The sequence below is a fragment of the Tripterygium wilfordii genome, chromosome 9, assembly GCF_013401445.1.
Source record: "Tripterygium wilfordii isolate XIE 37 chromosome 9, ASM1340144v1, whole genome shotgun sequence".
NCBI lineage: Eukaryota > Viridiplantae > Streptophyta > Magnoliopsida > Celastrales > Celastraceae > Tripterygium > Tripterygium wilfordii.
In genome coordinates this window covers 808,493-835,011 of record NC_052240.1, presented here as the reverse complement: position 1 = coordinate 835,011, position 26,519 = coordinate 808,493, and the positions used below count along the sequence as shown (strand labels likewise).

At 36.7% G+C, this 26,519-nt stretch overlaps 6 protein-coding genes across 9 annotated transcripts; 3 read left to right on the top strand and 3 right to left on the bottom strand.

The window, feature by feature from the left end:
• The first annotated feature begins 804 nt into the window (after positions 1-804).
• LOC120004887 (protein MULTIPOLAR SPINDLE 1) lies at positions 805-5,990 on the top strand. 2 transcript variants are annotated; one of them, XM_038854224.1, is made up of 11 exons: positions 805-1,056; positions 1,153-1,210; positions 1,330-1,476; positions 1,586-1,645; positions 1,979-2,058; positions 2,191-2,245; positions 3,003-3,116; positions 3,329-3,521; positions 3,910-3,980; positions 4,166-4,383; positions 4,810-5,990. In XM_038854224.1, exons 1-10 carry the CDS (start codon positions 892-894, stop codon positions 4,348-4,350), a joined length of 1,128 nt encoding a protein of 375 aa, XP_038710152.1. In that variant the 5' UTR covers positions 805-891; the 3' UTR covers positions 4,351-4,383; positions 4,810-5,990. The 2 variants fall into 2 exon arrangements, with proteins under 2 accessions (XP_038710152.1, XP_038710153.1); XM_038854225.1 differs by lacking the exon at positions 4,810-5,990 and having other exon boundaries at positions 915-1,056; positions 1,341-1,476; positions 4,166-4,770.
• Positions 5,991-9,952: 3,962 nt separating this feature from the next.
• On the bottom strand, positions 9,953-10,782 carry LOC120005186 (UPF0057 membrane protein At4g30660-like). 2 transcript variants are annotated; one of them, XM_038854687.1, is made up of 3 exons: positions 10,683-10,782; positions 10,487-10,590; positions 9,953-10,376 (listed from the first exon to the last, which is right to left on the bottom strand). In XM_038854687.1, the coding sequence occupies exons 2-3, from the start codon at positions 10,574-10,576 to the stop codon at positions 10,242-10,244; spliced, it is 225 nt and encodes a 74-aa protein (XP_038710615.1). In that variant the 5' UTR covers positions 10,577-10,590; positions 10,683-10,782; the 3' UTR covers positions 9,953-10,241. The 2 variants fall into 2 exon arrangements, with proteins under 2 accessions (XP_038710615.1, XP_038710616.1); XM_038854688.1 differs by lacking the exon at positions 10,683-10,782 and having other exon boundaries at positions 10,487-10,640.
• A 903-nt stretch (positions 10,783-11,685) lies between these two features.
• Positions 11,686-14,450, bottom strand: LOC120006428. 2 transcript variants are annotated; one of them, XM_038856463.1, is made up of 4 exons: positions 13,643-14,450; positions 12,699-12,769; positions 12,125-12,596; positions 11,686-12,028 (listed from the first exon to the last, which is right to left on the bottom strand). In XM_038856463.1, exons 1-4 carry the CDS (start codon positions 13,769-13,771, stop codon positions 11,834-11,836), a joined length of 867 nt encoding a protein of 288 aa, XP_038712391.1. In that variant the 5' UTR covers positions 13,772-14,450; the 3' UTR covers positions 11,686-11,833. The 2 variants fall into 2 exon arrangements, with proteins under 2 accessions (XP_038712391.1, XP_038712392.1); XM_038856464.1 differs by lacking the exon at positions 12,699-12,769 and having other exon boundaries at positions 13,643-13,781.
• Positions 14,451-17,932: 3,482 nt separating this feature from the next.
• On the top strand, positions 17,933-19,030 carry LOC120005439 (early nodulin-like protein 1). The gene is made up of 3 exons (XM_038855062.1): positions 17,933-18,119; positions 18,496-18,836; positions 18,944-19,030. The coding sequence occupies exons 1-3, from the start codon at positions 17,933-17,935 to the stop codon at positions 19,028-19,030; spliced, it is 615 nt and encodes a 204-aa protein (XP_038710990.1).
• Positions 19,031-19,213: 183 nt separating this feature from the next.
• Positions 19,214-20,272, bottom strand: LOC120005438 (F-box/kelch-repeat protein At1g57790-like). The gene has a single exon (XM_038855060.1). It carries the CDS (start codon positions 20,270-20,272, stop codon positions 19,214-19,216), a length of 1,059 nt encoding a protein of 352 aa, XP_038710988.1.
• Positions 20,273-22,402: 2,130 nt separating this feature from the next.
• On the top strand, positions 22,403-25,653 carry LOC120004894 (APO protein 2, chloroplastic). Its single transcript, XM_038854235.1, has 4 exons — positions 22,403-22,539; positions 23,216-23,393; positions 24,117-24,466; positions 24,669-25,653. Exons 2-4 carry the CDS (start codon positions 23,262-23,264, stop codon positions 25,498-25,500), a joined length of 1,314 nt encoding a protein of 437 aa, XP_038710163.1. The 5' UTR covers positions 22,403-22,539; positions 23,216-23,261; the 3' UTR covers positions 25,501-25,653.
• The last annotated feature ends 866 nt before the right edge of the window (positions 25,654-26,519 follow it).

Genomic DNA, 26,519 nt, shown 5'->3' with positions numbered 1-26,519 from the left:
GCTCATGTTATGATCTTCAACATCTGATGTTATGATCTTCTGCATTTTAGGTCTTTCCGTTTTATCATTTAGTTAACGTAGCAATCACACCAATGACTATGAAATTACGTTACATATCACGGGTAAGTATTTTTTTTCCCCTTGATATACATGGTATAAACCACACCACGATAGACCATAGAGATGATTTGGTGGATCATGGTATTCACACCGAATGACTATGAAATCATGTTACATATCACGGATATTTTTTTTTCCTAACACATACAGACACATGTTATAAACTACATCAAAAGAGACCATAGAGACACCAAAAGAGTCCATAGAGATGATTTAATAGATCATGACCACTATCTAGATAACCATGGGGATTTGGTGGATCATCATGTTCACATTGAATGATTATGAAATAACTTCACATATATAATTTTTGTTTGACACACATGAACACGAACTATAAATTGCACCATGAGAGACCATAGAGATGATTTAGTGGATCATGACCACCATCTAAATGACAATGGAAATTTGAAAGAAAATGGTTATTCGAAAGAAAATGGTTGGGGATGCTTCCTAAGCCTTCACCCAGGCATTTGTTGTTTGTTCATCTTCATCTTCATCTTCGCTATAGGAGTCCATTCAAATTTTTACGCGTGTCGTGAATCACGGGATAAGTATCTATTAAAAAATGTAGTAAAAAACACTAGTCTTGATTTACAACGGTAAAAATAATACGAAAAGGGGGAACCGGAATGTATATGATATCTCACCAAAAAAAAAAAAAAACACAGGCGTACGAGTTACGACTTCTGTTTGGTACAAATTGAAATCACGAGTTGTTTCAGAAAACCCTGAAATCTCCCGCGCTTCTTTCTTTCTTTCTACGCAAGGATGTCGTCGAGCGAACCAGCGACGAAGACGGACGCTGCATCTGCAAGTGATGGATCGCTGAAACTCGCTGTTGCGATCTCGATTCTTCGATCAAAGCTCCTCGAAAAGAAACCTTCTCTGCCCGATCCTGTCTCCGAGTCCGACGCTCTCCGATGGAAGCGAAAGGTTCAACAATTTTGGTCTTCCTGGTAAAAATTTATGTTGCTAGTGAAAGATTAATGATCGGAGTTTAATTGAGCCTTTCTCTTGATGAATTTGAAGGCTAAGGAGCGAAAGCAAGAGATTCTGCGATTAAGAGATGATCTCAAGGAAGCTGAAGGTTCTCCGTTCTCACATTACTCTCTCTTTTTTTCCTTGTATTTTTTCCGTTTAACTTCTTACAGAGATGCGGAAATTTAGATGAGTTTTCTACTTTTCTTTGTGTGGTATTCCGTTTAGATGATTCTCAGTGTGATTTGTTTCCGCAAAGTGCCTCTTGCAAGTGCTATTTCTTCGATAATTTGGGCGAATGGAGGCCCAATCAAGCAGCAGATGGCTCTGATTGCAGATTCAATGACGTTCTTCGTCGTAGTTTTCTCAGACAAGGTTTCATCATTGTTTTGATCCTTATGTTCTTCTTCACATATGTAGTACTTCTTCACATATGTAGTAGATGCATATATGTAAGTGTGCTTGCTCCTTTCTCTCATTCCAGTGCGATTGAATGAAAGGAGGAAACGAAACCAGGGTGATAATCAGCGACGGGGTGTTTCAGGTGGTTCATTTTCTTTTTGAAGATTCTCAATTTAAGTCGCCTCTGCTTACGTTGTGGTGCCCAATTATGTATGTCCATATGGATATAGCTTGTGTTTTGATGTTTATAGTTGTATTTTCTGTTCTTTGATTGTTGTCGGAAAGTGGAAACTACACATGGAGGTTCCAGTATCTAATGGACTTGGGTACCATTTTTCGTACTTGCTTTAACTTCAACATAAATTAACGAGGAGAACTAGTTATTATATCATGCTATGCTCGGTCTTTGAATCTTATTGGCTCCTTTTCTCTTCTCTGAAATATTCTCAACTTAAAATTCTGGTTACAAATGCAGACTTAAAGAACAAAGATGAGACAGAACAGCTTAGGGCCTCAGTTGATTTTCTCGCGGAGCTTTGCGAATCTGTTTCTCCTGTCAGTCTCTGTTACTCTCTATTTATAGAATATAGATTGTTCCGTTTTGTTACTAAAAGTAGAAGAAAGACTCTTCGTTGAATAATAGTGTTATTTTTTTGGCTTTTGCTTTCTATATATTGTACTTATCAGGTGGAGAAATCTAATTTCGCAAACTGGTCACATCAGGCTGTGGATTTCATATTAGGTAACAGTGGTTCCATTTTATTTCAGACTTGTTAGAACCTAGAGTAACATCAATTCTTAGGCATTCTAAATTGTTATTTTTTAAAGAACTTTTAGGTTCTGTATTTGTGGGAAGATTTTTATTTGTTTCTTTTTTATGAATAAGGACTTTGTAAAGAACCTTTGAAAACAAAGAACAATGTAAACTTGAACCAATAATATCTATCTGCTATTTCAATTTCTTTTATATCATATAATTGATATCATCATTGAAGTCTTATTTCTCAAATATTCTGGAAGTTCACAATTAAATATTTCTGTAAAATAAATGCTGTGATTTTAAAATTTGACCAAAACTGCCTTATTTCTTCTGGTACTAGGATCATCCCAAGTTCAAAATCTTTTGCAATTGATACATGTGCCCTTCAATTCCATCATTGCTAAATATTATCCATGTTTTCTTCTTAGGATAATTCAATGGCATTTGCATTTAAATTCTTTCTAAAGAGACCTTTCACCTACATATTTTACCATCATAGTCCAAAGACAACAACTTTTTACTAGAGTGGTTTAAGCTAAGTGGGTATTCTTAGGATATAGGGTTGCTATAGTAAGATGAATTTTGAGTTCTAAATGACTGATTTCTTATTTAGAAGATTGCAGATAAGTTTCTATGGAGTTTTACTTCACATGATTGCAACAAAGGGGCTGCTTTCCACTTGCTCTAATGGGCTGTGTTTCCTAGGTCCCTCTTAATTTTTTTTTCCTGTTCCATGAAGCATCTATGAAGAATCTATTATCAATGGGGAAGGACATGGAGATCATTGAAGGAATTGTCTGCAGCTTGGTTATGCGATTGGTTGGAAAGATGTGTTCGGCATTACAAGGAAATGGTAAATAAGAGGACATGGTTGTAAGTTATTTTCTACTTATGGTTTTACACTTACTTTCGTTCTTTTTATTAATTTACGGAAACATCAACTGAGGAACTGTCACAGTGATGAATCATGAATGACAGAATGTTCCTTTTGTCCTTGATAAATATACCGGAGTTTGTTAATCGCATCATTATTGAATGTCTTTTCATGCTTTTGCTTCATTCCAGAATCTCTTCACACTGAAGCTGATGATGAGTTCTATATTCAACATGTGATCCGTAAACTTGGAGTTGAGGCCTACATTGGACATCGTGTGATACTTTTCGTTTCCCAACGAATTTCCATTCTCGCTGAAAGTTTGCTTTTCCTGGATCCGTTTGATAATGCTTTTCCCCACATGCATGAGTGTCTGTTCACTATGTAAGTATTCTATGGTTTCCAATTTAGACCTATGATTCGCTCTGCAATCTTAAAAAAAAAACTTAGTAAACATCTGTTGGAGATTGAACCTGTTACATTTTCTGAAAGTGGCACTAAACACACACACAGCCACACACATATATATATGTTGTGGAACCTCTCCAAGGTAATTTGTAGCAAGCCTTACTAGTGTAGGCCAAGTCTACTGGAATATCCTACATGCAACTGAATGGCCTTGTATGTGGAAGACTTGCAGTCACTTGTAACCATGTTAAGTATAATCTTATAAATTTTCTGAAAGGCCAATGGCTGAATATGAGGTGCAAACATAAAATTAATTCGGTATCCTCAGACTAAGTTCGTTCAACTTGTTTTATTGGATGAATAGGATTCAGCTTATAGAGTTCTTGGTATCAGACAACCTAACAACTTGGTCAGCAGATGAAGACTTTGACCATGGTATATACAGCTATCTCATCCTGCTAATGGTAACAAATGTTAAACATTTGGTCCCCATAGTTCATGCAAGTATGGAACTTCTAGCATTCGTAGTCTAAGAAGATAATTAACTATTTGAAATTTAATGTTTTACATTTCAACCTTAAAAAAAAGACACAAAACTGATGTGGCTAATTGCATCGCAGTGCTATTTGAGGAGTGGGTGGTATCGGTTCTCCATGCTCGAAAAGCTTTACTACTCATGGAAAGCAGAAATGGGCTGTACGTGCTGTATATGGATCGAGTTACAGGTGAATTGGCTAAAAGAGTGAGCCACATTCCATTGCTCCAGAATATCAACTCAAATATCCATGAAAACCTGTTCTGTTGACCACATCTTTCCATTTTGTTCCAGCTGTACGAGGTGCGGAGTTTCTTTTCTTTTCTTTTTCCATTGATACCAATGAACTGTTAGGATATTGAGGAAGTATTGAAGGTAGAATTAGCAAGATTTTTCCTATTAAAAAGGGGGAGCAATATCATAAAATTTTATTCCTAAAACAGACCTGTTTTGAAAACATAAATTGTTTTTCTCCCATCCACTGTTCATTCTCAAATTTAGGTTAAAGCCTGAAATGAAAAGCTTTTATTTCTGTGAACTAATAGAATGCTATAGCTGGTAGTCTGTAGTTGCATTTTGTCATGCTTCTGATGATACCCACTTTTGAATTACCCTCATTATTTAACTTTATCATTACAAATTCTTGAACATTCTGGCCTGGAGTAGTCCATGGATTATTTTTATTGGAAATTTATTCCTCTTGATTTTTCATTTTTTGTGCATGTGGAGTTTGCTGCACCCAATGAAATGAACAGTAGAGTTGCTTTAGTTCTGTTCTTGTGCTGGCTGCATCAACATGTTTTTATGCGTGTCTTACCAGAAGAGTAAAGGTTATTTCTGCAACCAAATCGGCAAATCCAATCCCTTCGCCCTTTTTAACACTTTAGAAGATCTTAGAAATCCTTTATCACTAAGTTTCAAACTTTTGGATTGTGAAAGCTGTAGCTACCTTTGTTTCTACCAATTTCACTTTAATGGCTATGACTGCATCCATGCACGTGCTACTTTCTTAAGGCAAAGATTCTTTTTTTCCTGGAGTTTTGGCTTGGGATTTTTTAATCTTTTAACATGTAATGTTTGCTGTCCGTGTACCAGTAATGCACGGCATCCATTCTTTTCTTGCCGAAAGGCCTAGTTGTCCCTAAGGTGAGAGGAATCCCTGACATGCATGGTTGTCACCTTCTTTTATGACTTTCAAGTGATAAATCTAGGAGAAATATTGGCTTAATAAGTTTTTTGTACCAAAAAGATTGGCGCTTTTACGTCATAGAAACAGTCAGGTTATTTCATTTCCTTCTCTGGTATCAAGATATCTTGTGACTAAATTATTCTTACCCACCCCAACTACTGCAATTTAATAATCTAATCTCTCATTATAAAGCTCATATAAATCAAAATATCCTTACCCTACAAGCAGCCATTGTTTGCTTAGCAGAAATGACCAACATGAGAGGTGTTTTGGCCTTTTGTCTCACTGCCCTTCTATCACTGTCTGAATCACTTCCAAGTTCAGCTCACGAAGATACAATGATTCCGGTCAGTAGGGTTCTTAACCGATCTCTAGTGCCGGAGAGAGAATCGGTCGATCATGACTCTGATTTGTTTAGTACTAAGAAGCTTAGGATTCAGATCAAGAGGAGGGGGCGATTTGTTCCATGAAGTAGTCATGGCAAATCATCATCAAATCGAATTAAGATAACTCCTACCCATGTTGGTACTATCCTTTGTTACTCCATTTTCATAGGTTTCTTCCTCTTCTGATCTTACCATGGTTGGTCAGGTGATTCGTCCCTCAGTTTAAAGCTATATGTGAGATCTACCGAGTGCTGTATACCAAATGCTCTTGTTGTTTCTATTTCCAGCTCTTGTAGTGTAATCTTTCATAATTAATAAAAAGAAAGTTATGGTAATTGGTTGGTAGCAACTATCGGCACTTTGCCTTGAATGTTTGCACTATCTACATTTTGTGGGCCTAGTGTTGAATTGCATGTCATATATGGTAAAGGATTGAGTGTTGGTATTAGTGTGGTGAAAAGGCAGACAAAACGGAAATCAAACTAAATATAGCTTAAATTATACTATTGTTGCATTTTGTCATGCATATGATGATACCCACTTTTGACTTGCCATTTCGTTATTTAACATCATCATTACAAATTCTTCAAACATTCTGGGCTGGATAGATCGTGTCCGTGGGTTATTTTTATTGGAACTACGGTCCTCTTGATTTTTCATTTTTTGTGCATGTGAACAGAACAGCGGCGTTGCTTTAGTTCTGTTCATGTGCAAGGCTGCATCAGCATGTTTTTATGCGCGTCTTACCAGAAGAATAAAGGTTATTTCTGCAACTACATTCAACCTAATTGGCAAATCCAATCCCTTCACCTTTTTAACACTTTAGAAGATATCAGGAATCCTTTACCAGCAAGTTTAAAACGAAATCCCACATTACTTGGATACTTTGTTGGACTAGTTTATTAGATGGGGTTAAGTGGGACAAGGTAGAGCTCAGTGTTCCTTGTCAACACCTTGGGCCTGCTTCGATACCGTATAAGGAAATGTGAGTCTCAATATTTCCCTTGCAAACCGGTTACAAAGAATTGGAGATAAAAGGCGGTTTGCCTCTATAATTTTTATTTAACTACAAAATTGAAATACCTCAAGGAAAGGAGAGTTATAAATTTAAATAGTAAACCTAAATAAAACCTTAAATCACTCTTAATTGAAACAAATAATTAAATATAAATAAATAAAATTATTCCTAATAAAAGATGACTCTTAATTGGAAACAAATACTTAAATATAAATAAATAAATAAAATTATTCCTAATAAAAGAGATACTTAATTTCTAAAAATAATGTTAATTGATTCACAAACAATAGATTGCCTAAACTACCCACCCCAACTACAGCAATTTTATAATCCCACCTCTCATTATAGAGCTCATATAAATCAAAATATCCTTACCCTACAAGCAGCCAATTGTCTGGTTAGCAGAAATGACCAATATGAGAGGTGTTTTGGCCTTTTGTTTCACTGCCCTTCTCTTACTGTCTGAATCACTTCCAAGTTCAGCTCGTGAGGGTACAATGATTCCAGTCAATAGAGTTCTTAACAGATCTTTGCCTTGAATGTTTGCACTATATACATTTTGTGGGCCTAGTGTTGAATCGCATGTCATATATGGATAAGGAATGAGTGTCGGTATTAGTGTGGTGGAAAGGCAGCCAAAATGGAAATCAATGTAAATATAGCTTAAATTATATTATTGTATGGGTTTTTTTTTTCTTTTTGAAATACCATTGAGAAATATGTTTTTCATTAGAATCGAACCTTGAGCACACATATGCCTAACTCGACCGATTGTTAACGGAGTCACCTCACTCGACCGATTGCCAATCGAGTCATCTCTTATGGGTGTTTGTGGATTGTGTCAACCTGTTTTGTTTTGATGCGTAAGAGATTCGTATAGTATTATGGATATTGACAAGTGGCTTAGGCTCTATAGTGGACCGAGATGGACCTTGCCCCATCAGTCATGGGTTTGGACAATAAAGGCCCAGAATGTTCGACCCAATTCATGGTCATAATGTGGCCCAGCCTACCACAAGAAAACGTATGCGTATGCACACAAATACACACAAATAAATTAGTGGAACTGGGGATGATCAGACATAACAACTTTAAATTAGCATTAATTACTTTTTGTTAGTGGGAGAGAACAAAATAAGAAAACATACATTAGTGGAACTGGGGGTGATCAGACATAATAACTTTAAATTAGCATTAATTACTTTAAATTAGCATTAATTACTTTTTGTTAGTGGGAGATAACAAATTCGAACCATGCATGCAGCCTTTAGGAGACAACTTACTCATGAAAGATAAGCATCCTATGCGCTTAGGCCACAAATCTTTACTCCTTTATCAGCTTTTCCTGTTAAGGCGAATACCAGAAGAGAACTTTTGAATTTGATCACATCCCAACCGTCCAAAAAGCATAAATATACGTATATCTTATGCACACTTTCTCTTTTTTAGGGTAATCGAGAATAATAACATATAAATTTATTCTTTGACATTCAATATAATCCTAAACATAAATTATCAGATCCGCACACATAAATACTTTTCATCCAACGATATAGTAATTTGTGTCAAAATCTAGTGAATCCAAGCATCTTTTGTGTGAACACAATAAATCTGATGTGGCCGACCATAAATTTCAATTTGTTAATGGAATCCTCTTTCTATTTTCATTAAATTGAACTAATTTAACGTCTATAAGTTGTAGAGTCTCCATCCAGCCAGCATTGTCAACCCAACACGCAAACTCAGCTCAGGCAGCCTCCATCATTCTCCCTCTTCAATTTTCTCGTCTCTTTCAATTAACATGAAGAGAGTAGTACTGGCATGGCTTTTCTTCATCATTTGTTGCATATCTCTTGTTAATTATTGTTCATCTGATCAAATCCCTTCAACTGCCCTGTATAATGGTACTTACAACAAGTCATCAACAGGGTTTCTTCATATCGAGAGCTACAATAGAGCTGGTGGAAGGGGTGTTTATGGTGGAGGAGATCTTCGGCGGCCACGTATGGGCCACAGCAGTGCACATTCCTTACTGCTTCAGCACTACTCCTCCCTACTATCCTTTGCAGTTGGGTTGCTCCTCCCTACGTTCTTCTTTTGATTGCTTCAAATTTAAAATGAATTACATAAATATAAGCAAAAAATAATATATCTTATAGTTGTTTTGAATGGAATATCTATATGTGCCGTGTAAACAATACGTGTGTGTGTATGTGTGCAAATATCTTGTACCCAATTTCTCTTGAACTAATTATAAAGGTTTGCTTTATGCTTTTGCTCTTGCTCATATTCAATGTATACGTACGTGTGGGGAAAACTTCCCCTGATCCTCTCCCTTCCAGGTGATAAGAAATGATATATTCAGCTCATAATCCAACTTCTTTACGTAGTGAAATTTTAATCCAAATTAACCCCTTATCACACCTTAAACATGCATCGATTTCCATTAAAAGAATATGACATGTTCATTGACAGACAAGTCCAACCTAGGCTACACCCCCCTTTCGAAAAAAAAACCTAGGCTACACCCGATCAAACCCGGATGAGGCTTTTGCATTTACGGTCTCTCTAGAAGTAGAGGTCCACTATAACAAGTCTCTATCATAATAGAATCCGCATCAGACTCGGATGCAAACCACATCTTGTCCAAATCTGAAGATTTGGCTGTCGAAAATAGATGCTTGCATCAGTTCACACACTCTGACGCGAGTGTCCTTAGTATTCAATCCACAACATCCCACTGTTTCAATACCAAAAAAGGGAGGAAGAAAAGGGGGAAAAAAAAATGGTCCCATTGACACCTACTTGCAGGAACTTGCACAGCTACCAGATAGTGATTTTGCCCACAATGTATTAATGAATAATGATTACAACTTAATAAGCAGTCTATTCCATATAACCATCATCTGATAAGGGCCTTCCTTCATTATCATCAAAGCCTTTATCCCAAAAGTTTGAGATTGGCTACATTGAGTCTATGAAAACAAATAGAACGTAGAAAGTTCAACTGTTGTTAAAAGCCACATCTAAACCCAAATGATTAAAGCACCTATATTTAGGCAATTCAGTTGGATCACAAACTGTACTCTTTTATCACCTCTTCGTAGTCAATATCAACAATGTCTCCAGACAGAGGGAGAAGGAAGGCTAATTGAGTTCAGAAAAAAAACTGTATACTAATCTATTGTGCTGGAAATATGAAGTATTGGCATCAAAACACAACACATATTAATCACATTCTTTATAGGATCAATCACGTAAGCAGCATCAAACAAGAACTAATGAGTAATTTTGCTCTTCAAATATACAGTTTAAGATCATATAAGGAAACAGATGGTTCAACAATTCGCAGCATCAAAGTTCAGCAGTTTAACTTATGTAGACATTGCACATGAAACCCCAAATTGAGAAAGGTAATCAAACACCAAATGAGCATAACAGTACATATAAGGAATATCCAGACGGTTCAACAATTGACAGCATCAAAAGTTAAAAGAGATTGGACTAGCCCTAAAATTTTCAATTCAACACATTAGAAACGAAAACAAAGGGCTAAGATCGAACTGGACTACGCCGCATAGAGGGGACGCCTGTACTCATCAAAGTATTGGTCACGATCTATAAACACAATCGCATAGAGAGCATAGATTATTCCAGGGATGTAACCTAGGATTGTTAGCAGCAAGCAGATGCAGAACTCGACCTGCCAAATCAAGAAAGATTCAATCCACAAGTCCGTTCAACGATCAAATGCACAAACAAACAGAACAGATTCTTGTAAATATGCAAATATAGAGTGAGAAAAAAACGTACACTGCAGCAGCCGTGCCTGAAACAGACTCCAATAGGAGGAAGCAAAATCGCAATTAGGATTTCACAGAAGATCTCGCAACGACTCGGCATTTTGCGTCTTCGATCTAAAGACACAGAGATGAGATTTTCTGTAATTGTTGTAGACGAATGATATATACCGCTATGGAGTCTTAATGGAGAAGAAAACAAAGAGAACCTGATCTTCGACGAAAGCTCGTGTCACTGCGAGGACCGAATTGGGAGCGCCACTTCAGTGAAGTGATCGGTGCGCTGCTATATCGAAGTCAAATTATACTTAAAACGACGCCGTTTGAAAAAAGGTGATCCAACGACGTGCAATAGAGTCACTGTTTTGTTCTCAGCCGTTGTCTGAAGAGGGTGTTGGGCCGAATCATGATGTAACTCAATGTTCCAGAATTTGGACAGGACATCAACACAAAAACGAGCCCAATTTATAGTTTTCTTGGACTAAAAGGAGAAAATGCCCAAAAAATAATTAACGCTAAATTTAATTTCTAGTTAATTATATATTGAATATTAACCTTCTTTTTCCTCAACATGCCTTTTCACTCCAAAGAAAATATTCTATTAGATTTTTCAAGCTTGTAGATGTTGCGCTCGCACCATAATTCCCTATTCCCTTGGCTCGATTCTTATGGATTACAAGAGCCCGACTCAATCGTGTAGCTAACTTGAGCTAACAGGGTCGCGTGCAGATAAATTTCGATGATAACACCAACATATTTTACCTTGATGCGGCTCATACCAATTCTGTCTTCCAGTCCACGCCGCAGTCAAAAGAGTGTGATTTTATGTCTTAAGTTGGCAATGCTTGGCTTCATGTCTCCTCCGTTACAACCTCCATCTCTTTTTGAAGTGGGCAAATCTATGAGAGAACAATCTCAGCCAAATATCACACAAGATTGCAGTGACTGGACATTGCCGGAAGCGATGTTAAAAAGGGAATGGTACCAGTTACATGATTATGCAAGGAAATATCATACATGACAAACTACCACTACTAACTAAATAAGAACATCTAAGTTTCTGCAATCCTACAAGTCCAACTGATGACAGATGCCTAAAACAAGCTTGCAAGTCAGAACCACCCAAAACACCAAACATTCATAAGGAACTGGAACCAATCAAGCAGAGACAAACTTAGAATCTAGATTCTGGCAAAAGAACATTTTGCAGGATTCTCATAAGATCATCATTATATTGATGTATATAGTATTTTCCTTCCCAAATGAAAATAAGTATGCAAATTGGGTATCACAAGGAAAGGTGATGCCAACTTTCCAAATCACCAAAACTATAAAATATTCAATTTCGAACCGACAGGTTTCAAACCCTCAATGCTAGCTGGTCTTGCCACGAGATCTTCCTCTTCCCCGACTTGCTTGGACCATTGCCAATATTTCTACAGGCTGATAACATCGTTTCACTGTATTGCTCATCACTTCCAGCTCTGATTGAACTTTTCTTCAGCTCCTCCGCTCGCAACGGCTGACGATTACCATGCAATTCTTCCTCATCTATCTGCATCGATAGTAAAAACAAGTACTCATTAGCTCAGTTTAAAAAAAAACATGGATTCATAGCCAACAGAAGTTATACAAGTTACTTATTGATTACCAAAATCTGGTTTAAATCAAAAACTGGGGTTGCATTTCGAACAGCAGCTTCCTTTCCACTTTCAATTCTTTCCTTTTCATTCAAGTCAATAATTGATCTAGAATCCTGTAAAGCAACTTCTTTTGCACCATAACTCTTGTGCTTCTGGCTCAGGTCAAAACTTGAAGCAGGGTTTTTAAAAGTGGCTTGCCTTTCAACGTAAGTCTTCCCCTTCTTGTTCAAATCAAAAGGTGGAACTGGAGGTCGTAAAGCAGGGTTTTTCAAAGTGGCTTGCCTTTCAATGTAAGGCTTCCCCTTCCTGTTCAAATCAAAAGGTGGAACTGGAGGTGGTAAAGCAGCTTTCTTTCCATTCCGACTACTTTTTATCGCAACGTTTCTACTTCTAATTTCTGAACTCTCTGGGCACTCTCGTTCAGGCAGGGAGCTTTGAGACTGGTTTTGCATTAAGTGCTTGTAACGCTGCCTCAAAAATCTATATTTGAAAAAGAGAGAGATTCCAAAGTTACTTCATAGTTCATATGACTAACTTCATATAAGCAAATTCACCAAATACAGAAAGGAATAGGATTGATACCGGACTTCAATCAAGAGGGTCAGTCTTTTCTGTTTTGTTATCTCCAATTTCTTCTTCCTGAGCTCTGTTTCCTGAATTGGAATTGATAATGTTTAGCAACCATAGGAAACCAAGAATGCCAAATAATTTTGACAGAAACTAACATGCAGTTAACACGTAAAAACCATAGCAAAGACACCTGAGACAAAGAATAGGGATAAACACACAGGAAATTCATATTCACATATACAACAGAGATGGTTGGAACTTAAAAGCTACAAAGAAGTAAAGGTAAAGGCCTTATAAATGGTTTACCTTCTAACAGAAAACTCATAGAATGGGTGCCTTCTAAAAAAACCATAAATAAGAACTCAAGCAGAGCACAAATAAGGGTAATACCTAAAGAGGAAAGCACGAAAGTTCTTATTCATATGCGGATAAGGAAGCACATTGAACCATAAAACCCTATGCCAACAATAATCCCAAATAAAAAATTCAGGCAAATACATCAAAAAGCTCATATGCTTCTGCGTACTGCTGGAGGCATTACCTTCACATATAAGTTCAGATCCGGAGCTTAAAAATGGCGCTAGAAATATAAATCTAAGATTAGTTAAACTTTGAAGAAAACAAAACAAAACACTAAAAATAATATATCGGAATTTCCCTTAATCAGTTTTAGTAGTAACCCTAAACAAGAAACTGAAACCTAGAAACAAGAAAACTGCCCAGAGAAAAACTTCACTCCCTAGCTTCAACGATGCAGGATCTCAACCAATCAACACAAAAGAGACAAAGACTAATTAAAATTATCTCTTCTTCTTATTCCGCAACCATACAAGACCATACAGAAGAAACCCACAAAGTAAAATCGAGACCCTCCTCAAGAGAATCACACAAACGACCAGATCTAAAGGAAAACCCACAGGAATCACGAAACAACGAAAACCCACAAAAAATTTTACCTTGCATAGCTCCTCATAGTCTTGCAAGAGACTCCGATGTTTGAAACTGATTGGGTCGTCATATACACCATATGGAGAAGGAGACGTAGTTCTAGGAGCCATAGCCACCCCTTTCATCTTCTTCATCATCAGATCGCAGAGAAATAACAGAACCCAGATACCAAAACGAAACAACTAAGCAGAAATAAAGAAATAGACAGGGGAAGAGTCTCAATGATAAGAACAGAGAAATATGAAGAGGTAAGAAAGAGACGGAAGAAAAATAAATACCACGAAAAGAGAAGGGTTGAGAGAGAGATAGGGATAGAAACAAGAAAGGAAGTGAGAGGAAGGTTCTTGCTTTCCTGTTTTCTCTGTGAACTCTGACCAAGACAATGAAAACCCAAAGAAGCCCACATAATTCGGTGAAAGAAAATGTTTTTTCTTTTGAGAGTTTGAGAGACAGTGATGAAGATGGGATTTTTTGGGGGGTTGCAGAAGGGTATTTCTGGTACACATGTTTTTATCCGTTGTTGTGCTGTGAGAGACAAACAGAAAGAGAGGGGCTGGTGAAAGAAGTTTTTGTGAGGTGGGTTTGGTTGGGAGGACAATTGAAGACATCTACTGTGTATGGATCTTTCCATCTATGCATACTCTATATTCCCTTTCTTTCCCTTCTATCTCTCCATCTCTTCTTTCCTTTTTTGTTTTTCTTCTACATAAATTTCGGTCTATCTGGACCATTGAAGAGAGAGACAGGGAGAGAAAGCTTAGTTGGGTGTGGTGTGGACTCTTCTTTGTAGGTGGTGTTTCCGTGCTTTCTTCTTTCTTTGTGCATATGTGTGTAGACAGAGAAAGATAGATGAAAATGGGGGCTGAAAAATAGGCAAAAAGAAAGACTTGTTTTCTTTCTTATGTGTTGCTATTGCTATTGCTATATTATTATTACCATTATTATTATTATAATATGCGCCAATACACAAACAAAATACAAAATCAAAATTCCTCTTTTTACCCTTTATGGGGGTGCCTACCCTTTGTTGCTAAAGCATACTCTGTAACTCTGCCTTGCAATTTTCATCCTCTGTATATCCCAATGACTTTTCACAGGAGCCAGCTGGGCAACAAAACTTGCCAGTCAGTCTCTCATTCTCTCTTCTATTAAATTTTGAGCCAATACCCAGAAATTGTTGAAGATTCCTTTTGCCATTAAGAGCTTATTAAAACATACTTCCTTTTCGGGGGTAAACTGGTAACCCTCTCTTGACTTATCTGCCTCCCTAGCTAGCCACTGTAACTGATAGAGAAAGCTTTCATGGCATCTGTTGGTTGTTGATTCTGAGCCGCACAGATAAGTTTAACTCTTTACAGGATTTTTGTCAATTAAAGCATGTTGAAGAAGTCGGTGTGCCAGAAACCAATAATTTAACAGCCCAAAGTGCCACCCACCATAGATGACAACTTCTCTGAGCTTCCACCATAAACATACCAAAATAGCTTCTCTCAGGCAGGGGATGAGCAAAAGGTAAGAAAAAAGGGGGTTCCTTCTGTGACAACGTTGTCGGTGAACAGATTCTCCAAACTTGTTCTTGATTTTCAATTTCTAATGATGGATTTCTTATAATTTACCACAAAAAAACATCCCTAAATCCCGCAATCGATTCGATCAAACAGTAAAAGCTATCAATTATTACTGTTAGATGGATCAGAGTCAGAGAAGAAAGAATCGTAGTTTTTTATTCGATTCTAATTTTTTTTACAAGTCAGCAGTCAACAGCAAAAGGTCAACGAAGTCTCCCCAATTGGCACGAATACGTATCCCTCTTCCACGGCATCGTACCGTATGGCCCCGCATAAGCAAAGTGAAGGGAATCAAGTGTGCGCGTGTTCATCTTAGTGTGGGACCCATATGCCATTTCTACGAAACACCTGTCCTGCAATCCGTGTGAAACGTGTCCATCAACAATTGGTCTATTTCGAAGAGGGTGACCAATGGCGTCTGTGACTGGAAAAAGCCTTTCGTCAACTTGCTTTGGCGAAAGTCCTTCCCTTTCTCTCTCTCAGTTCCTTGTTATGTTATGCCATCTGTACAATTCTGTTTGGTTGCTGAGAAATCGGAGGATTGTGATAGAAAGTTGAATTCTTTCACCAAAAGCTAGGGCTCACCATTTGATCCGCGGGCATAGGCCCGGCCTGGGCAGCCCGACCCGATCCCTTGGGCGGGCCTGGGCCCCATTTTTTGGGTCAGGTCCGACCCGAACCCGACCCAAACCTGACATTATTTATTTTTATATATATATATAATATGTATATATTTATATATATATATATATACATACACATACATACATATATATATACATACACAGACAGTGCACACTGTCTGTGTATTTGTATATATATACATACATATATACATGTAATATATATGTATATATAATATATAATATATATGTGTATGTACATATATATTATTGCAATGTATGTGTATGTATATATATATATATATATATTATACACCCCAAAACCCAAAACCCCAAAACTCTAAAGACCCTAAACCCTAAACCCTTAACCCTAAACCCTAAACCCTAAATATCTTAAATCCTAAACCCTAAACCTAAACACTAACCCTAAAGCCATAATATGACCATCTACTCATAAATGTTGATAAAATCTTAAAATCCTAATATTTTATAAAATAAGTATAAAATTAAACTATTTAAAACTATAGATGTGTATAATATAAAATTTAAAATCAATACTCATTAAGTAAAACTAAAATTATTTAATTGTGTTAAAAATATAACAGGTGGTATGTAAAGATAATAATTTAATTAGTTGACAAATATAACATGAAAGTGGCTTTGGCTTGTTGGTTAGTTAATTACTCTCTCATCTAAACGTCCTGAGTTCGAATACTATGATGAATAATTTAATTTTATAATTTTCAAAAAAGATGAATAGTGACGGGCCGTGAGAGCCCAACCCGAAGCCCGAGCTTTATGGGCCGGGCCGGGCCTGAGCCTCATATTCTCAATTTGGCCCGGCCCGAGGCCTGAAGAACTAAACCGGGCCAGGGCCTGGGCCCAAAAAAGTAGGGCCGGCCCGGCCCGATGCCGAGCCCTACCAAAAGCGGTACAAATTAGCAGGCATTTGTCCAAACCTAGATACTATTTTCAAGTGAATGATATTGATGGCTATGTGAAGAATAAACTGAAAGTAATACTATTTCCACTGATACACAGGGTATGCAATTTCAAATAAAGGAACTATCTTTTATTTTCTTGCTTAATTTGCTCTTTTTGTCGTTTCTGAGGTCTATACACAGGAACATTGGATGAGAGCAACTGTAACAGTTTGTGGAACTTGAAATAACTATATATTCCTCTTATATATTATTATTACAATGATTTTCAAAATAAAGGGGAGTAAGCATCTATTTTCTTGATTATGTAAGTTATGCCAAAACCCAAACACATGGGCGCAAATACATTTGCTTATATTGGAAATCGAACTCATGAATCATGATCTTCCGAGTCCATAGACTCGATACAGTTTTGTCTCAGAAAAATGCACTATTAGATTATCTTATTATCTAAACGTAAAAGATCTTTAATTCCCCTCAACACAAAATTCAAAAAACAAATAGTAATGCAAATTAGGATAGTTGTCATGGCAGCACCATTTTTGCAAATATATCACATAAATTATTTTTTTTCTTCGTAAATTGTAAGGCACACATGTGAATTTGCAAAGTATTTATTGCATAATGACCTACAATTAATACAATTTTATGATTAGTAGCCATACATGTTTACGATTTACCTACTCAAAATCTCAATTTAGGGCGATAAAATTGGAAGTCAATTAAGGCTAACCCTAATTGAGATTTATTTACTAATTACTACTAGTTACCAAGGCTGGCACATTAATATTTCACTTTTTTATTTATTTGGAAGATTGCACAAAGATTTAGCAGATCACTCCTTGAAAAATTTATATAGTAATTCCAGATACTATATTAATTAACAACTTAATTCTACCCGAGAATTCCCAAAATGACCCTAAAACAAGTTTGTTGGTATAGTAAAATATTCTAAATTGGAAGGGCATATTAGTCAAAAAAAATTATACCCGTAATTAGATCCTCCCAAAAATGGTAGGTTATCTTAACAAATATTATAGTTGATCTGGTTCGGATACTCCAAGCCAACTCCCGAGCCTGACCTAATACAAAAACTAACCTCTATATATGCAGACAAAGACCCTGCACAACACTTCGTGAATGAACTATACAGCGTGCTTCAAAAAATGGCTTCTGTGAGAGTGGTCACATTTCTATTTGTGCCCCTACTGTTTCTGTTATTTACTTCCTCTGAATGTAGAGAAATTCTGGTAGGAGGCAAGCATGATTCATGGAGACTTCCTTCTTCTCATGATAACGATTCTCTCAATCAGTGGGCTAGGAGAACCAGATTCAAAGTTGGAGACGTCCTAGGTAATCAAAACATTCAATTATGAGTCTAATTCTGGGTGTTTATGTAATAGTATATTTGGGTTTATTAAGGATTAATATAATTCGTAGTCATCAGAAGATTGGTCATATTCAAACTTAGTCACCGAATAATGTTCAAAAATTTTGAAGGTTTTTCGGTTACTATAAAGATTTGAACATTGATGATTGAATTGGAAAGTGACCACTCTTTTGATAACTACGAATTATATTAACCCGGTTTATCAATTTTCATATCGTTATTTTACAAGGTAATATGCAAAATATTAGGGGTGTTTATGCAGCTAAACTAAATTTAAGGGGTATAATTGCATACCTTTTCTTTTTTGTTGTTATTAATTTTATTTATTTTTTTTGACAGTGTTTCAGTACGATTCGAAGATTGACTCGGTATTGGAAGTGACAAAGAGGGACTATCAATTATGTAACCCATCGAATCCAATCCTAGAATACAAAGAGAACTTGACCAAGATTGAGTTGGATCATTCAGGCCCATTTTATTTCATAAGTGGATCTGTGAAGCGTTGTAAGAAGGCCCAGAGGATGGTGGTAGATGTTCTGTCTCAAGACCATTGGGCCGCTTTGGCCCCGGCTCCAGTGCCTATTTCTGGTCCGGGTCTAGCTCCGGCACCGGCTCCACATGCTGGAGCCAATGAGTTGGAGAGTGGCGTGTTGGCGTTGTTGGTGGGGTTAGGGACTCTGGTTGGTCTTGTTTTGATTTGAGGGGTGTGATAAGTAATTAAGAATGAGATTAGTCTTTGATAGCTATCATATTTTATTTGATCATGTGATAATTGTGACTTAATTAGTATGATCAAGATGTATTAATTGATTTGATGCCAAAATTTAAAAAGAACAATTATGATATGTATACAAATCTTTTGGGTCGTCTCTGAAGTACTTAGGTCCATAGAACGTGTTATTTGTATGAGAGGAGTTGATTATTTCTCACTCAATTGTGTTATGTCAATCCGATGTGGATAAAGACATATAATTAGTTTGAACTTGAATTTGAAAACTTTAACCACAAATACAATGAAGTAGTAATTGCTTGATCAAGCATACAATTAACTCCTTGATTAAGGAGGTTGAATCCAAATTTTCTTGAACCAGCTTTCTGTGCTAATTCCATTGTAAATTTGATGGCAGGAACGGCTTCCATTGTAACAATAAGCCTGGTAGTTGGCATAGCTAATGAGATGCACTGTGTTTGCTAGTTTGTTTGTCTTCTCCGATGCTCGAATCGACACCGAAGTTTCACCCATAAACAGAACCCGATCGCCCAAACTTTCTAATCGAACCAAGCTCGAGCTGCCAGAATCAAACTTGAAAACGTCCCACCGATGAACATTACAATCGTAATTGGTCACCAATAGGTCCTTGTCGGACCCAATTAGGTGACTAGAACTGAAGGGAAATTGATCCATAAAAATAATAAACTCTTGATCTTCAACATTAAAACCACCCAACACACATTCATAATTCCTAACAAAGACCCAATAAAAGGATCCATCCACAAAAATAACATCACGTCCACAATCATAGAATTCATAGAACACATGGGTTTTCCATGTTTTCTCACAAGCTTTCCAAGTACTAACCCTAAACTCTAAACCGCTGGTCGTTAAGACAAATACGACGCAATTAGGATTAGTAGGATCAATAGAGAATGAAGCTGCCATGGTCGAATAGCTCGTAATGCAAAGTTTAGGTGTTTCACGGATCTTATTAGTGAAAGGAGAGTGAAAAAACAGTGAAATTTCACCATTAAATTTGTCTTCTCCCTTTGATAATAACACCCAACCACACTTTGAATCATGAATGCTTGCATTCTTGATACCTTCTCTACCGATCGGGATCGAGTATTTCCGATTCGTTGAGAGAGTTTGGAGCTCACATGAGATTTTGTAGAAATCGTGGTTGTTGTTTCGGTGCCAACTATAGAACATTATCCATGGCAATTTGTCTGCACAATGGTCTCCACAAATTGGCCTCCAACTCTTACATACTGCGCGGAATCGACATTGATCATCGTAGTCTAATCGATTAGCAATTGTGTACAAGATATCGATTGGAAGATCACACCACGAACGACTACTTTTAGTGTTTTTCTTCAACCTTTTGATGGCACGACCCATTGACACCCTCTCTTTGTTGATTGTCACAAAGATGCATGGTTTATGGTTACTTATATACCGCATATATTTTCCTTGAAGGCATATGTATGTATGCAACTCCTATTTCTAGTTACAATATGATTTCTTGTCTCAAACGGACAAATAAATATTTCCCTTTTTGGATGGGCCGGATCAACTAAACCCTTGGCCTACGGTATCTTTTTAGGAAAACTTTAGTCACACCCCACCTTTTACTAAAGACACCCCAATTTGAGTTGATCATCCCTTATAAAACTCAGTTGACGGGGTGTCTTTAGTAAAAAGTGGGGTGTGACTAAAGTTTCCCATCTTTTTAAAGGGAAAATTGGGGGCCGGTACAATAGATTATACTTATTTGTAAAAAAATACAACCATTAAAACATCCTTTTAAAAAAGTCTAATGGAGACTTGTTTTTACCAAAATAACCTCATATTTTATTATCTCTCCCACGAAACCTCCCCCTCACACTGTGATTTTCTCTCTCCATCACACAACGATTTTCTCTCTCCACGAACTGTAAAAAAAATTGATTTTCAGACCTTAAAACCTCCATTTTCAGAGATTTCACATCTATAATGACGCTTCTTTCTCAATCTTGAGTGATACTATACTGATTTTCTGGAAAATGGTTAGCATATTATATACCCAAAGCTTTTTCGATTAATGGATACTTTGGTGATATTATCTGAAATTTGTGCACCGAAAACCTTTGTTCGTTTTCAAATCATGTTTATATGTCTTGATTTTTGAAAATTTTGGTTAATTTCTGGTGCATTTGCTAGTTAGGGTTAGTTGAAATCTGTTAGGGCTTTTGATACAATACTGGTATTTTTGTTCATTTGAAGTTTTCATGTGGTTAATTTTCATGTATTTTCCTTCAACATTTTTGAATTTTGGTTTGACTAATGTTGTTTCTGGTGCAGAAGCTACTTTTTTTTTGAAATTTTGGTAAACTGATACTATAGTGAAACTTTTGTAATTGCAGCAAATGATTGATACTATAGTGATACTAAATGTGTATTTCATTAAATTGATATCAACAATCAATTTGTGGGAATGTAAGTGGTTGAGGGATTTTTGATTTGTTTACTGGTGAATTTTAGTGTAGATATGACATTTTTCTTTGGTATTCCGTTGAACTGATACAATAGTAATACTTTAAACAGAGGATCCAATTTAGTGTTCAATTTATATATTTTCCTCATAAAATGATAATACAAATGTTGGAATGTAAATTTGATTGCATTACATGTCTTCATGGTTCAATGATATCATTTTAGTGGATTTTTTGTGTTGGTGATACTATAGTGATACATCTCTGCACCTGTAAATGTTTTCCAGAAATAGCAAGAGAGGTAACCAAGAAAAGAAAATCAAGAAAGGAGAAATAATTAGGAAGATGAAGTATGCATACTAGTTTCATCATTTTAGTGGTTTTTTGGTGTTGGTGATACTATAGTGATACTATAGCGATACATCTCTGCAAAAAACGAACCAGAGTCCAGATCTGCAAAAAAACAAAGCACAACCCAGATTGAACAACGAAGCATAGTCCAGATCTGTCAAAAACGAAGCAGAGCAACTCGACGCAGTCCAGATTGAGCAACGACGAAGAAGGAGATGAAGAGAGGAGAAACTCGGCCAAAAACGAAGAAGAAGACAACGAAGAACCAGATCGAGAACCAGAAGAAGAAGAAGAAGAAGAAGAAGAAGAAGAAGGAGAGAAAGAAGGAGAGAAAGAAGGAGATAACTTTTAGTAGAGAAGAATGAGAGAAAGAGAAGACACATTAGAGTTGGATAGTTGGAGGGAGAAGAAGAAGAAGAAGAAGAAAGAGGAGGGTATTATAGGTATAAACTAAAAAATATCTTAAATCAGATGACCAAATTACCCTTAAATTGTACTTTTTTACAATTTTAAAAATGTCCATGACCTTTTTACAATTAAGTTGTCTAAAGTGCTCTTACTGCCAATTGTCCGCTTTTTTTTTTAAAAGCAACAAGCCCATTGCAATGAGTTTTTTTTTTTGTATGGGCTGGATGAACTAAACCCTTGGCCCACGGTATGTTTCTAAAAGCAAAAAGCCCATCGAAATAAGGATAAAAGATTAAACGTCGCATCTCGCTCTCTCGATATCTCCATTTTATCTCTCACGCGTTCTTCAAAACCGGAGAACAAAAAATCTGACTTTATTCTTCTGCTCCACAAATCGCAAGCTATTATCGAAGTTTTCTCTGTAATTTTGACTCTGTAAGTAGTCTTCTTCTCTCCATGTGCGTACTTTATGTTTCGTATTTCGTGGTATGGAATGTCAATTTTTAGCTCTCCTTTTGCTTTGCCTTTTTCAATTATGGTGAAATGCTTTCAGTTGTGGACGGTAGGGGCTGTGAGTTGCTCTGGTATATAATATTATGATTCATTTTATTTCAAATCATTGCTCGAATCATTGTCTCTTCTGGGGAAGTAATTTATTATGCATTTCGTAGTGTTATGTGCACCGATCTTTTTTCTCAGGCATGAACTATTTTTATGTTATAATGAAGATTATCTGATACACCACTAGTTATTTGTAAAAGAGCACTTGTGATTCTGATTTCTGAAGCATATGCGAATAGATGTCAGCAAAATACTATGGTTGGTTGTGTCAGCTAAAATGACCAATTATATAGGCCCGGGCTTGAGGTTAGGGGTGGCCAAATATAGACCAAATACAAGTTAGAACCCTTGTTTTAATTTTTAAGACTAATGGGTTGTTCATCATATTGTTCAATTGGTTATTGTGCTGCGGGGGCTTAATCCTAAGTGTCAAGTTTTACTCTCCAAAAATTTTCCGTTTTGATGGCAATCTCTTCAAAGTCTTATTGCTTCTTGCTATGGGATCTCTAATTGTTTTTCACACTTTTTAACCAATTTCTTATTGCCTTAGGCTTCAGGAGCAGAGTCTGGGGTCCTACGACGTCTTATATGGTTAAATGGATTTGCTGCATGGTAAACTGGTGGTTTTACCATTCAAAGCGGGGCATTTCATGGTTTCATGCCAGAGAAGATCAGAGTTATTGAAACCCAACTTGTACCAAGGTCTCAGTTTATGTGATTCCTTAAAGGTATGCGTCATCTACTTTGACAGGCTACTTCTGCATGTGCATTTGATTTCCCATGAATTTATAGCAAAAGTTCAGCTGATGATTCATTATCTTGGTTTGTGGAGTTCAGAATATAATATTCTTAAGTGAAATTTTTGCAAAGTGATATTGCATCCTGATCTTACACTTAAAGCATATTAGATTCTTCCTTACATGCTTTATTTGCTAGATAAATTTAAATCCAAAGTGTACCAGTACCAGCATAGAAAAAAAACTATGGTTACATTTTGGTTAAAACCGATGGGAAATTGAAGGTTTTCAAGTTGTCGATGCTGTTGTGAACATTGAAGTTAATAATACGAGGATGCTGCAGTAGTGTGCTAAGAAGAAAAAGGGGGAGGACGCAAGGCTTAGACCTCCAAAAAAGCCGATAGAGCCTGTACTCTATATTTTATTTCAAAACTTAATGGAATGATAGATGTGTGTTGTGTTATAAGCTCTGACATGGCATGTTCTGATTTCATTTGGCTTCATTGGATAGATGTCTGGTTGAAGCAATTAGACTATAACATATAGCTTGACAGTGCAAAGATCAAATTCGGTACTGAATTCAACTTTCAACGGCATGCTCTAAACCATTTTCTTGTTGGATTATTTTTTTTTTTTTTCTGTCATTGGCTTCTGCTTTTGTATAACATAGGTGTAGGTCTTATATACCAATTTTTCATGTTATTCTTTTCTCAGCACAGCTGCAGTCAAATTGAACTTCCAGTGAAGTCTGAGACTCCATCATGGAGGATTCGTCAATCTCATGCATTGGTCATCAGCAGCAATTATCCTCAAAATGCCGATTTCCCTCGGCATTATTCAAAGAAGGAGAAGAAACCATTTCCAATACCTATAGTGGAACTAAGACGAGCTGCTAGGGCCAAGCTTAAGAAACAGAAAGGCCAACGTAGGAATCTCCCACCCTCAAACAGTGGGTTGGTTATTAAAAGATTGATACCAGTTGCATATGATGTCTTTAATGCAAGGATTACATTAATCAACAATATTAAGAAACTCTTGAAAGTGGTGCGCGTGCATGCTTGTGGGTAATTTTTTTTCCTCCTTTAATTTCTTCTTGAACATGCTTTTTCCTAATGGTAGACTTCTACTCACACTGGCCAGAAGAAACTTTTTTCCTAATGGTAGACTTCTACTCACATTGTCCAGAAGAAGCCACAGTGTCTGCAGAAACATTGTGTGAAATGGAACTTTTGTTTTTCGATAGAATAATTCACACTGATATTACAGGTGGTGTAATGAAATCCATGTGGGACCTATTGGACATCCATTCAAGTCATGCAGAGGCAAAGATGCCAACTTCCGCAAGGGGCGTCATGAGTGGACGAATGCAACTGTGGAGGACGTATTGTTGCCTGTTGACGCATTCCACCTTTATGACCGTCTTGGCAAGCGTATTCCTCACCAGGAGAGATTTTCGATCCCTCGAATTCCTGCTGTGATGGAACTTTGCATCCAAGCTGGTGTTGACATACCTGAATTTCCCACAAAAAGGAGAAGAAAGCCTATAATTCGCATCTCCAAAAGTGAATTCATTGATGCGGACGAAAGTGAGCTGCCAGACCCAGTTCCAGAACTTCCGCCAAAGCCTATATTAAGTGAGATACCTGATTCAGAAATAGTGGTACCATCTAGTGAAGAAGAAATATCCATGCTTGCTGAGGAAACACTCGAAGCATGGGATCAGATGAGGGACGGAGCCAGGAGACTAATGAGAATGTACCCAGTTAGGGTTTGTGGGTATTGCCCGGAGGTTCATGTTGGAAAATCCGGACATAAGGCACAAAACTGTGGAGCTCACAAGCACCAGCAGCGAAATGGGCAGCACGGGTGGCAGGCAGCAGTGCTTAATGACCTGATACCACCGCGATTTGTATGGCATGTGCCCGATGTGAATGGGCCGCCTTTGGAACAGGAATTAAGAAACTTCTACGGGCAAGCTCCTGTTGTCGTGGAAATTTGTGTGCAGGCTGGTGCAGCTGCACCTGATCATTATAAACCAACTATGAGGCTGGATATTGGGATACCTTCTAGTTTAAAAGAAGCTGAAATGGTTGTTTGAGGTATTCTTTGTCCTCCTTTTAAACAGCTTCTGATGTGTATTTAAAATTTTAGGAACAAAGAGAGAATGAAATCTTGCATTAAGTCATAGGTGCTTGGGCAAACCTCACTCCTTTTCATGTTTTATATCTCCAGTTATCGGTTTCCAGTTGGGCATTGGTGGTGTTTTATATACTGTGAGCAATGTAAAGTCATCTTAGCATTAATTTTAAGGGAAATTTTATCTACACACTACAAAAACACAATATTTACATTACTTTTTGAATATGATAAATTTACACCAAAAAATTATGAGACACAAAATTGTAGTGAAAAGATCAAATTACCCTTGTTTTATACAATATTAGAAATATTAGTGTTAAGTTTACACACATTTAATCCACAATTCAATCTCTCTCTCAAATCTCAATGGGTTTATGTGTGGTAATGGAAGGAAAGAGGACCAGACTAATTTTCAGTAAAATTTTACTCAAGGAGATCTGTTTGCTTGGAGAAAATTTCCTACCAATAGCATCTGTCCATGTCTCAATTTTCACATTGTTCCATCCGACAAGCTCTGATGAGGATCTTAGTTTTAACATCAAGGTCAAACAGTCGGAGATTGAATAGAGGAAAGACCCTTGATTTATGAATCTCTCTAATATGTATATTACTTCTGAAAATCTCTCAAAAAAAAAATCGAACAAGATCGATAAAGTAATTGTTACATAGCATTATTGGATGTGTATAATTGTATTTCATGTGTTACTTTGTGTTAAAAACTGTTGAAACGAAAATCAACAAATCAGGTTCGATTTTCGCTCTAGAGGTCATGTTGTTTTTCTTCCAAAAAAATGACAGAAACATGTTTTTCTTCCAGAAAAATGATAGGGTTGTGTTGCTTTTTTTCTTTAGAAAATTCTGGTGAACTTAATTAGTAGTCTAATTAAATATGTTAAAATTAATATGTTATTGTATACAAGGATATTTATGTAAACTACAAAAAATTAGTAAGTGGTGTAAAGATATTGTTTTTGTGGT

What these genes read in the sequence shown, in the direction of transcription:
- LOC120005186 (XM_038854687.1), bottom strand. Translation starts at nt 10,576, where the DNA reads ATGCCGAGTCGTTGCGAGATCTTCTGTGAAATCCTAATTGCGATTTTG. An exon ending in TCAGGCACGGCTGCTGCAGT is followed by an intron (nt 10,377 to 10,486) that starts GTACGTTTTTTT and finishes TTGATTTGGCAG; the next exon opens with GTCGAGTTCTGCATCTGCTT.
- LOC120005438 (XM_038855060.1), bottom strand. Translation starts at nt 20,272, where the DNA reads ATGGGTCGTGCCATCAAAAGGTTGAAGAAAAACACTAAAAGTAGTCGT.
- LOC120006428 (XM_038856463.1), bottom strand. Translation starts at nt 13,771, where the DNA reads ATGATGAAGAAGATGAAAGGGGTGGCTATGGCTCCTAGAACTACGTCT. An exon ending in ACTATGAGGAGCTATGCAAG is followed by an intron (nt 12,770 to 13,642) that starts GTAAAATTTTTT and finishes ATTCCAATTCAG; the next exon opens with GAAACAGAGCTCAGGAAGAA. An exon ending in ACCCTCTTGATTGAAGTCCG is followed by an intron (nt 12,597 to 12,698) that starts GTATCAATCCTA and finishes TTTCAAATATAG; the next exon opens with ATTTTTGAGGCAGCGTTACA.
- LOC120004894 (XM_038854235.1), top strand. Translation starts at nt 23,262, where the DNA reads ATGGATTTGCTGCATGGTAAACTGGTGGTTTTACCATTCAAAGCGGGG. An exon ending in GTTTATGTGATTCCTTAAAG is followed by an intron (nt 23,394 to 24,116) that starts GTATGCGTCATC and finishes TTCTTTTCTCAG; the next exon opens with CACAGCTGCAGTCAAATTGA. An exon ending in GTGCGCGTGCATGCTTGTGG is followed by an intron (nt 24,467 to 24,668) that starts GTAATTTTTTTT and finishes CTGATATTACAG; the next exon opens with GTGGTGTAATGAAATCCATG.
- LOC120005439 (XM_038855062.1), top strand. Translation starts at nt 17,933, where the DNA reads ATGGCTTCTGTGAGAGTGGTCACATTTCTATTTGTGCCCCTACTGTTT. An exon ending in CAAAGTTGGAGACGTCCTAG is followed by an intron (nt 18,120 to 18,495) that starts GTAATCAAAACA and finishes TTTTTTTGACAG; the next exon opens with TGTTTCAGTACGATTCGAAG. An exon ending in TGGTGGGGTTAGGGACTCTG is followed by an intron (nt 18,837 to 18,943) that starts GTTGGTCTTGTT and finishes TGACTTAATTAG; the next exon opens with TATGATCAAGATGTATTAAT.
- LOC120004887 (XM_038854224.1), top strand. Translation starts at nt 892, where the DNA reads ATGTCGTCGAGCGAACCAGCGACGAAGACGGACGCTGCATCTGCAAGT. An exon ending in TCAGCGACGGGGTGTTTCAG is followed by an intron (nt 1,646 to 1,978) that starts GTGGTTCATTTT and finishes TTACAAATGCAG; the next exon opens with ACTTAAAGAACAAAGATGAG. An exon ending in AGATGAAGACTTTGACCATG is followed by an intron (nt 3,981 to 4,165) that starts GTATATACAGCT and finishes ATTGCATCGCAG; the next exon opens with TGCTATTTGAGGAGTGGGTG.